The 11,922-nt window shown below is 35.9% G+C and overlaps 1 protein-coding gene across 1 annotated transcript in view; it reads right to left on the bottom strand.

The window, feature by feature from the left end:
• Positions 1 to 11,922, bottom strand: part of Sh2d1a (SH2 domain containing 1A) — a 22,328-nt gene that overhangs the window by 8,520 nt on the left and 1,886 nt on the right. Inside the window, exon 2 of the mRNA XM_031355051.1 lies at positions 966 to 1,029. Coding sequence (XP_031210911.1) covers positions 966 to 1,029 — 64 coding nt within the window. The remainder of the gene's footprint in view (positions 1 to 965; positions 1,030 to 11,922) is intronic.

The raw sequence follows: 11,922 nt of genomic DNA, 5'->3' as shown, positions 1-11,922 counted from the left end.
ATATATATGTATATGTATATATATATATATATTTGAAATTCTCAAAGAATATTTTTATTAAATAAAATTACAATTTTCCTTCTTCTCTATTCCAACTATCCAGAGGCTCTTTTATGGCTCTTTTGAAAAGCTTGCCAATGCACACAGAGTAGCAGCAATCACCTGGATGTTTGAAAATGCCTCTGTTCAGACTTTTGTGTCTGCTAACTTTGCACTAGATGGATGGCACACAATCATATTGCTGAGAAGCTCTCAGTAGTTCACGTTTCTGGATGCTCACTGGATGTCAGCCTCTACAGCTAAGAGCTTTAGTTGCATGGCCTTATACTCCTTGAAACGAGTCCTCTTAATAAATGTTTGTAGATCCATTTTACAAATTGCTTCCATCAAAAGTGACTATAGGAAGAACTACACATGGAGTCTGGATGCATTTGACATGGCCCAGGATTTCACACTATAGTATAATTCCCTGTTAGATCTCCAAAAGGGTTTGAGTGACTAGTAGGAAATAGAAATCCCAGTTTGTTTGCTTTTATCCACAATAGAACCAGTCTGTGCATCAGTATCAGTTAGTATATGCTTTCTTTATTTTTTTTTTAGTTTTTTTTAGGTTTCTATCATTATTATTATTATTATTATTATTATTATTATTATTATTATTATTATTATTATTATATGCTTTCTAAAAGTTTGTAAAGGCATTGTAAATTACACATGATCCTTCAAATTTCTTCATTTTTCCAAAATGACCCTACTTCACACAGTGGTGGCTAAATATGTCTGGAACCAAAATTTTCTCAAGACTTCTAAATGAATCATCAATGACTATAAGAATTGAGCATTAGTGATTTAAATATGATCAATATTATGGTAGTGTATGGTATGACTTCTCTTTTTTAAACCAACCTAGATTTCAAGCACTTTTCTGATACCCAGAGAAGCAAAAATAAATAAAAGGGCTGTACCTCAGCACTCCAAGAACCTGTTTCTGTCTGGGACACACGATATGTGTAGATGTAACCTTGATACCTGTGAAAGAGTACATTTCCATTACTAATAGTTTCCAACAGAAAAATGAATGCTCCAAACTTGATCTTACTTTTATCTCAAAAAGTTACATATACTGGATGTACATGGACAGCTTCCTGACAGTCACAGGAAGCAAAAACATCGGATTTAATTTGCTTACATTTTATTTCAGCCCAATTACAGTTTCCAGTGATTTTTTTCTTGAACTTAGCGTGGATGAATATACGTAAGTATTTCCCTAGTAGAGAGACTACACAAAGAGAAGCTATAGACCTGCATTACTGACAAAAAAATCATAAATTATAAAAGACCTTTAACGAAGCAGATTCTTACTCCTTTTTAAGTATACAGAGTCTTCAGCTAAAAGTGGTTAATTGAAATAAGACCCAATCAAATTAACAGTAATACTGATAGTATTCATTATTAAAGTAAGTATATTGTGCTATGAAATAGAATTATTCTTATATTACTATTACAATAAATAGTAATATACTATTACTATACCATTGTGAAACATTGCAGTATAGCAGTAATAGTCATTGAATTTCAACAAGGAGTACTGCAGCACTGAATGCTATCCAGCCTTCGAAATAATTAAATTCTGCTAGTTACAACAATATAAATAAAACTGGAGCATAGGATGTCAAATAATTCTGGCACAGAAAATCAAAAATAAAAAAGTATCTACTTTCCGTTACATGAAGATGCTGAAGTGTTGACCTCAAAGAAATACAGAATAGGATGATGGTTACAATAGGGTTAGAGAGATGGCTAAAAGTTAAAAAACACTTATTAGCTGTCTAGCAGACAACTCAGCTTCAATTCCCAACACTTACACAGTAGATCACAACCATCTGTGACTCCAGTTCCAGGGTACCTAATGCTTCTTTTTCAACCACCATGAACACCAAGCAAGTGAATGGTGCACATACATACATGCAGGCAAAACACTCACACATAAAGTATGTGTAAAAATATGTTATAAAAGAGGGGTCTGCATTCAGGTGTGGTAATGCATGCCCTTAATCCTGAACCTGGGTCTGGACGTAGGTCAGCCCACCAGCAATCCTGTTCTCTGTCACCAGGATAGACCTCCTGCCTTGCCCAGGCAAGGACAGACCCAGCTTTCCTGATCTCATGCCCTCAGAGCTGGCTCACCCATGCCCCACTACCAGGTCAAGCTCGACTGTGCTGCCCAGGCCAAGTGTGGGGCCAGTTCTTCTGAGTGTGGCAGCCGTAGTTTTGTTTTTGTTGGTTTGTTTATGTACAACCCATTGTTATTATTATCTATCATCTGACTGTGCATAAGCAAATCAGACAGTTTTGTTCCTACTTCACTGTGCTGGTTCGATTCTTGTCAACTTGATACAAGCTAGTCATTTGAGAAGAGGAAACCTCAATTATGAAAATGACTCTATCACACTGGCCTGTAGGCAGATCTGTGTGGGCATTTTCTTGATTAATGATTGATGTGGAAGAGCCCAGCCCACCGATGGCGCTGCTTCCCCTGTGTGGATTGTCTTTGAAAAGCAAGCTGAGCAAGCCACAGGGAACAAGCCAGTGGGTAGCATTCCTTCATGGTTTCTACTTTACTTCCTATCTCTCTCGGCCTTGAACTCCTGCCCTGACTTCCTTCAATAATGAACTTTAAGCTGGAAGATGAAATTAACCCTTTCCTCCCCAGGTGGCCTTAAGTCCCTGTGTTTATCACACAGAAAGCAAAGCAGAAACACTTCACACCCACTGCTCAGCAATTCCTTAAACTTTCCCCAGACACACTACTCTCAATCTCCATGGGAACGATGCTCTTAAACTCCACACAGGAATCAAAACATGTGCTACGTGACTTTCTGTGTCTGCCTCATTTCGTTTCACATGATGACTTCTAGTTATATCTACAGTCTTGCAAATGACAGGATTTCACTCCCTCTATGGTTGAACAGAGCTCCATTCTGTTCATGTCTCCCTTTTCTGTGCTCGCTCCTCAACTGATGGATCCTCATGCTATTTCCATTTCTTGGCTTTTGTAAGTACTGTTGTGATGAATCTGAGAGTTCAAATATCTCACCAACATACTGGTTTCATTTTCTTTGGATGCATACTCAGGAGTAGAGAACTGAATAATGTGGTAGTTCTGGTTAGTTTGAGGATCTTCTATGCTGTTTTCCATATTGAATATAGAATATTCTATATTTCCAAATGATTGCCCTATTTACATATTTGTAAATAATGTGTAATATTTCCCTTTTCCCAAGTCCTCATTTATACTTGTTATTTTTACTTTCTTTGATAGTAGCTTTTATTATTTATTTGTGGTTTACTTGTTTATTTTTAGTGGAGTGATGGAATAATCTTGTCATTTTGAGGTTCATTTCCCTGGTGATCAGTGTACTGAACATTTTTTTTTCATTATATTCCTCTCTATAAAGATTTATTTTATTTTTATTTTATGTGTTTGATCTTTGTGCCTGCATTTATGTCTGTGAATTATGTGTGTGCAGTGCCCATGGAGGCCAGAAGAGAGCATTGGCTCCCCTAGAACTCGAGCTACATACAGACAGTTGTGAGTCACTGTATGGGCTCTGGAAACCAAGCCCAGGACCTCTGGAAGAACAGCCAGTGCTCTTAACCACCGAGCCATCTCTCCAGCCCTATGCTATAGGTCCTCTGGAAGAACAGCCAGTGCTCTTAAGAACAGCCAGTGCTCTTAACCATCAAGCCATCTCTCCAATCTCTCATAATTTTCTTAATAAATATTTCCCTAATAGAAATATAAGGTGACCTTTATGCTGAATTTTCAAATTTTGAATTTGAATATAAATAAATTTTCATGGTATCATTTAATATATTTTCTGTTGCCCTTAGGCACAGGATAGGATCAATGGGTATCCTTGGTTAGGAAATATATTAAAGTGTGTTTAAATCACTGTGTTTAAACTTAAAAGAGTAGATGATACTAAAATCTTACTAAGAGAAGGCTATGCTTAGTTCATTGCTTACATTGGCATTAAGTCCCTTTAGAATTAAAAAGCCTTTAAATATCTGAATTAAATTGTTATGCCTTTCATCAATACCCATCAGCACTAATTACCTAACGAACTACAAAAGACATTTAAAACACTCTAATCGGGCTCATTTGACTTGGGAAATTGAGCAAAAGGCCAATTTAAATGGTCATGTGATCTCAAAACAAATGCTTTATTTTTGTAACATAGATTTACCAAAAGGTATTTGAATCATATACAAAATAACTTACTATGTGCTTATATGCAATATGCTGAATAAACTATTTTACTGGTAAGGTGTTATTTTTAGATCATTGAAATCTACCTTAAATCACACCAATTTCAGTAAATACTCAACAGAGAACAAGACAAGAGGTTTGGTTTCTGTTTTCACCATGGGAACTTGAAATATGTTTCAAGGGACTTTCTAAAAGTTATCCAGAAAAACTGAGATGGAAGCAGAACCCCTAGTTCTATCTTTCCTTTTGGGAAGCAATTAATGTGAATAATTCACAGTAACTTTAAGGGTGATGATATAGAAAAAGACAGTATTTAAAATCTCAACAATAGAGCTTGGGAGATAACTCAGTTGGTAAAGTGTTTGCTGGCAAGCAGGAAGACTGAGTTCAATCCCCTGAACCCATTCTATGCATGATACTATGCACTTGCAGTTCCAACATTGAAAAGGCAAAAGCAGGCAGAGTCCTGGGGCTTACTGTCCAGCCAGCCTACCAAGGTGGGTGAGCTCCAGAAAAGTGAGAGTACCCTTTCCAAAAAGTTAACATGGACCAACCCCTGTTGACTAGCACCTGAAGTTCTTCTCTGGCTTCCATACACACGTGTACACATACTTATAAGCACTTATACACATGCATATATATATATATATATATATATATATATATATATATATATATATATATATGCACACACATGTATACATGCAAAAACACAAAAAAATAAAATCTCAATAATTTAAGCAAAATGGTAAACAATCTCTCTTCCAGAGGTCCATTCTAAGCAATGGGCCTCTAAAATACACAATGGGTATACTTCTTTAGCATCATTCAGCTTCATTTAGTCAAAATAAATGAGTATGTTTTGAAAATTGTTTCCTAACGAATCTGATCTTATCTTACTTTCGGTTAAGCAGCAGGAACCCGAGTACCACTTCAAAAGCTCTTACCTTCTTCAGTCTCCAAACAAGCTGATGTCAATGGCACATACATTTTCTCATGATTAAGGTATCTGATATTAACAATTTCCCCACCCCAAGCCCTTGAATTCTGAATGAACAAACTTTTCTCTCTAATAAACCAGAAGTGTGTGACTTCTGTTGTCAGTCATATATAACTTACTAATCAATCATCTTCCATAGATAACATCCATAATAATATGCCATGGATGGGAGAAATCTAAAGCAGAACAACTCAGATTGCATTCCTAAGATCACAATATTTGTGAGGCACCTGATATGGGTACTGGGAACCAAACTCAGATCCTCTGGAAGAGCATCAAATGCTTTTAACCACAGAATATGCTTTTTAAAACCACATATATGCTCTGTCTGTAGGAAATCACTGTTATAGGAAAAAGCAATCCTTGTTAATAAAAGCCATAAAACTGTACATATCTTTGACCAAATAACCTTGCTTATTATCATACACTCCAAGGAAATAAGTCAAAATAAAAAATAAGTTTTTAATAGTGAAGTAAAATTAGCCTAACTACTCCAAACAAGTAAACATTATTCAGAATAAGAGAATATTTTTTGGATATTCCCTCAAAAATGTATGTGATTAAAGTAGAAATAAAAATTACATCAAAATAAAATAATTCTTCACAGGCAGGGAACTAATCAATAGAGTTAGATGTATACCTGCTGAATGGGAAAAAGCATTTGCAACCCATCAGCCTGATTAAGCCTTAGTACCCAAAATATCAAGGATTTGAGAAAAACCTCAGTAAGAAAACAAATTGTTTGAAAATGGGCAAAGGACTTGAACAGATTTTTCACAATAAGATACATACAAAATGGGCAAAAAAAAAATAGGAAAAAATTCAGCATCATTCATCATTGGAGAAATGCAAATTGAAACCACACCTGTTCAAGTAGCTCTTACCAAAAATATGAAAGGTGAGTATTGTAAGGGTGTGGAGAAAAAGAACACTTGTCCATTGTTAGTGGGAATGCAAATTAATAAAGTGATTATGGAAAACAGGAAGGTGGTTCTTCACAAAGTAAAAAAATATATATATTAAAATGTAATGACTCAGCAATAGAATGACTGGGCATATATCCAAATGAGATCATTATGTTGAAGAGTCTGTTCTCCCCTGTTCAGTGTAACACTATTTGCAATAGAAAAGATAAGAAATCAATATCAGTGTACAAGAGCAGATGAATGATGGATGAGGAAAGTGTGATATAGACATGCTGCATCTCATATGAGGAATCTAGATTTTAAGATAAACAAACAAAGACACTGAAATGAACTAACTGAGAAAAAAGACCAGAAGAAGGGAAGACAAAATAGGTTATGGGGCAAATGTTCAAAAGATATTCTACATGTAAGAAAATAGTATAATAAACCCATTTTGTACAATATGTGCTAATTGAAAACAAAACCAGAAATATACATGTAATTGAATACAATTCAAACGTAACAAAAATGTTATATCTATTTTTGACAATAGGGATGAACCTGAAGGGCAGACATTATGTTAAATGAAATAATACAGGCACAGAAAGACAAATAGTACAAGATCTCAATTATGAATAGAAGCTAAAAATACTGAATTGACAGAAGCTGTGAATGCTGTGCCTTTGTTAATCACAAATTAGAAAAAAAAATGTAATTCATATTTTAAAATTGCTACATGCTTCTGACTTCCTCTATGAATATAGAAAATGGATCAATTTTCACTTCCTTCTCCCACTGAGATGCTTTTTAAAATTGATCATAACCGCAGCATTTAGAATTTAAAACAGTAGAGTGTTTAAATGCTGCTGTTAATTTATTTTTGTAAGTAACACATACAAAAAGAGTTTTTTATTCATTGCTGATTCTAAAGTTTGACTTTATATCTAAAGCTGTCCCCGATCCTTTTAAAAGGTGTTCAGACTAGCAATGCACAGGTATAAAGCCACTCAGTTTGCTTCTTAATTTCTCAGTGGGTCAGTATGGTTGGGTAGGACTTGGTGCTTCAAACCACCAAACCCACACTAACATTCTTGTTGCTAATTAAAGGACTTCTCAAAAGAAAAGCTGTAAGTACTTCTGACTTCTATATTCACAGTGCAAATAATGCAAGCTAGTTCCCATAGTCTCCTTTATACAATATATTTACACAAAATATTTACAAATATATACAACATTTTTAAGACGGGATTATGAAACAGATTTGATGGACTTTTGGTGCTTTGTTGGAACTCATTATACAGGTCAGACTGACTTCAGACTCATGGCAAGCCTCATACCTCACTTACTAAGTGCTGAGATTGCAAGCAGGAGTCACCATACCTGCTCTAACTAGATTTTGAGCAAATGAATTACATCTTACGTAACTGTCCCATCCATACAAAGTCTTCATTATGAAAACTGCATTCTCCTTCAAGAGGTTTATAATTTTCTGTTGTCCAAACTTCGTTCCTTTGGAGTGGATATGAATTTCCAGTACAATCTAAAGTCATTCAATATCCAGACTAATGGTAAAACTATGTAACAATTCTATTCTTCCCACCACCACTTGTTAAACCAGAGCAAAAGAAAATTCAAGGAACTTGACAAAAGCAAAATTACTAAATAAGAGGCGGAGTTGCAGGGACTGGAGAAATGGCTCAGTGACTCAGCAGTTAAGACCACTTCCAGAGGTCCTGAATTCAACTGTAATGGGATTTGATGCCCTCTCTTCTAGCATAAATATAAAAATCATCTTGTTAGATTTTACTTTAAAAAGAAGAAAGGAAGCAGAGAGCCTTGAAGGAAGATATTGACTCTCAATCCTCATTGTGTGATGCATTTCTTAGATTAATGGAAATGAATGAACATTTTGGTCTTAACGGCAATTTCAGAAGTATAATTCTCCAAAAAGACAGAGAGAGAGAGAGAGAGAGAGAGAGAGAGAGAGAGAGAGAGACAGAGACAGAGACAGAGACAGAGACAGAGACAGAGACAGAAAGACAGAGAGAGTCTGTAAAGACAGTGTTAGAATGTTCCGCTGAAGACAGGGCAGGAAAAGTAGCTAAAGAGAAAGCAGCTGAGGAGAGCCCAAAATATGTGGGATGGAGGGGTGGCAACCAGGTCAACAGACTTCCTCCACATTTAAATTAAATGGTAACTTCAGACTAACCTTGAGGCTTCAATTTTACATTCTTAGCCAGAGTCATATTTTAGCATATTTTGTCTGTGAATTGACCATTTTGTGGTTGATATGTAACAAATTTAATAACAGCATGGCCTTTGTGCTCATTCTACCATTAATAAATTCTACCGAGAAAATCAAAAATAATTTTAGTGACCAAGGTTATTGTGAAAATGTGACAGCAATAAACTTACCAGGTAGAATTTTAAAACCAGGTATCTGGGCAAGCAAGATGTCTCAATGCATATAATGGGTACTCAATGGGACACTACAATGCCTGAGACCCACATGGAATAAGGAGAGAGGCAACATACATGTACTCACACACAAACATACCTCACACACATAAATACATAACTACATAGGTAACTAAACAAGGAATCTAAAATGATGAAAACCAAAGTGTGGTTTTTTGTTAAATTTTATGATCTTAAATTCATCACCACGCTCTCCTTTGCCACACTGTTTCCTACAATTACAACTGATATGCTGGAAACTTATGATACTACATATCCTTCACTTCTTGAATTCACTTGTATAGTGGATACTTTATTTTCTGTTCAAAGAACTCCATATCTGCTACAGAGATATTTGCTCATTCATTTCTATTGCTTCTCTTTCCACAATAGCTAGAAAATTGGAAGAGCCTAGATGTCCTTCACCTGATGAATGGGTAACAAACATATGATATGTTTACTGATGGAATGATACTCAGCTATTAACAAAAATGAAATTCTGAAATTTGCCCGCAAACGGATGGAACTGGATACAGCCATTCTGAGTGATCCACAAATATCATGTGTATTCTCCCATTTGTGATTGTTAGCTTTGAGTCTTGAGATTTGTGTGTTTCATTTGGAATACCCATAGAGGTCAGGGATCATGGGTGGCTGCTTTCAAGGGAAGAGAGAGGGGATGAACAAGTATGCAAGACTTGAAAAAAGAACGAAAAAGAAATATAAGATCAGGAAGGGTTAAATTGGGGTGGTGGTGGGAAGACAGAGCAGAAGACAAAATACAGGGAAAGATAAATAACTAAAACCTTCCCAAAAAAGGTCATATGTAAACCTACTAATGTAGATGTTTTCTAAAATAACTAAATGTACACACATATAAAAATTGTTAAAGTGGAGTTACTCTACAACAGGGCAACATCACCTTAGCAAATAAATCCCTAGTACCAGGAGTGGATTATAACTTTTTGAATTGCTGGCCAATGAGGTCCCATAGACCACCATTACAGGCCATTGCCAATGTTCTTGATTACCCTCCAGAACTTGACAGTAAGACCCCATTGCTGAAGACACCACACACTTGAGGTATAGAACACAGCCAAATCAAGCTGGTACAGGCCTGGAAGCTTCATCTTCTAGGCTAAGCTATAGTGCTGGAAGGTGCTATGCACACTATCAGAGGAGCATAATCATCAATTTCACCCCTCAAAAGAGGACAGAAAGATAACTCTTTTATCCAAAGACATATATGACAATGACATCATTGTGTGTCTTCAAGGCTAAAGAATTATAAATGTACTTCTCCTTCTGAATCTTTCATCAGAGAAACATAAAGTCAGCTATGTACAGAGAGATGCTAATTGCGGAAAATAATATGGTATTTTTCAAGCTTATTTTAAAAAATATTTTAATTAGTTTTCCTCTTCTGAGCCAATTCATGGAAGTGGCTGTTTATCTTAGAGTGAAAAGTCAAAACTTGTGAGGGTATAATATGTACCTCAATAAAAGAAACTTGATATACCCAGAAGAAGAGAATAAGCTCTTACACTGTATCTTTGAAAATAGTTAATTCCCCAAAGATGATAGAATTTATTATTGATGTTAATTTAATCTAATTTAACAGAATTATTTTAGATTTCATCACAAAGAACCAGTAGACAGGAATACCTAATAACTTTTCAGTATGTAAAATATAAATAATAAAAGCATATATTTAAAACACAAAAGTGAAGTTTTATGCATCTGGGGAGGAGAAAAGATTTCCTCAGTTGAGAAGCAAAGGGAAGAAAACAAACATGAAGAAGCTGTGTGACGCATTTTAGAACTAAAAGTATTAAATAACAAATTCCACACTGATAAAGGATATCTACAGCTGGGCGGTAATGGCGCACGCCTTTAATCCCAGCACTTGGGAGGCAGAGGCAGGCAGATTTCTGAGTTCGAGGCCAGCCTGGTCTACAAAGTGAGTTCCAGGACAGCCAGGGCTACACAGAGAAACCCTGTCTCAAAAAAACAAAAAAAAAAAAAAAAAAAAAAAAAAAGGATATCTACAACATGTTAAGATGTATCCATGTGTGTGTATGTATGTGTGTGTGTAAAACATTAAGATCCAAATCATCAAATGATAAAAGTATACAAATAACCAGTTCACAAATGGAGAAAAATAGTTCAACAACCACAGAAAACATTCAGTGTAGGTTTTTTCACGCGTATATGATTTTTTTCCTTTCTACTCTACAGCCTATATGAATCAGTATTTTGAGTAAGGAATGTTCCAAATAACATGTTGTATGTACCACATAGTGCCAGTAAGAGAGAATAAAATGTTTGTGTGTAGCAAAAGGGACACTCAGCTAAAAAAAATAAACAAGAAACAAAACAAAACAAAAAAACACTGAAGCACTTATCAAAGGCAAAGAAAGCATTCTTTTTGTCTCTTCCCTCCACAGTTGTCTAGCCATAATCCTGAAAACCCGTAAAACAGGGCATCATTCTAAAGACTGGAGAATTCTCCACTTCTCTACTTTCATAGGAATAGGTTTTCAAAGAGAAGTTAGTTGACAGCAACAAAAACAAACAAACAAACACCTTACATTTATACAGCATCCCTGGTCAGTGAAAACCAGAAGGCTGAGAATTTCCTTACATGGTTCCGGCCTACAAATACTAAGTTTTTTTTCTCTTCAAGATTTCACTTACAGCCATCTTTTATAACAGAGGAAACAACATGTTTCTATTTTACACAGATGGAAGGTGAAGCCCCAGAGAATTTGAGTGACTTCCTAGAGCCCTGACCCTGGCATTTTGGCTGTTCATCTCATGCCAAATTGTTTGCTGAGTGCCTACTATGCACCAAGATGTGGTTCTGGTACTGAAGACAATGTTTGCCCCTTCGTGAAGGTAGTTTTGTGGTAGAGCCCATATATAAGTAAACAAGCTTACATTAGTAAGTTTAAAGTTCCTGGAATAAAAGAAGTGGGATAGCAACCCAGAGAGGGCACTTATATTTGTGGGAATGATCAAGAGATGTAATGTTGAACAGAAGGTGTAAACTCCTGAGTAGGGAGCAGGCTTAGTTACCTTCAGGGGTGACCAGGTGGCATGAAAAGTACAAGTCTGAGGTATACTGTCTCCAGCCCTCTCTCCCCTATAGAGGCTTTACGGGAACCTTTATTTTTCCCCTATAGAGGCTTTACGGGAACCTTTATTTCTCCCCTTTGGTTAAGGAGCATGCTTTCTCTCTTATCAGTGTGCCCAAAGCAACCTGTTTCACTCACCATCCTTCACCT

This window comes from Mastomys coucha, chromosome X (genome assembly GCF_008632895.1).
Source record: "Mastomys coucha isolate ucsf_1 chromosome X, UCSF_Mcou_1, whole genome shotgun sequence".
NCBI lineage: Eukaryota > Metazoa > Chordata > Mammalia > Rodentia > Muridae > Mastomys > Mastomys coucha.
The sequence above is the reverse complement of the archived record's forward strand: the minus strand, read 5'-3'. Positions and strand labels throughout refer to the sequence as shown.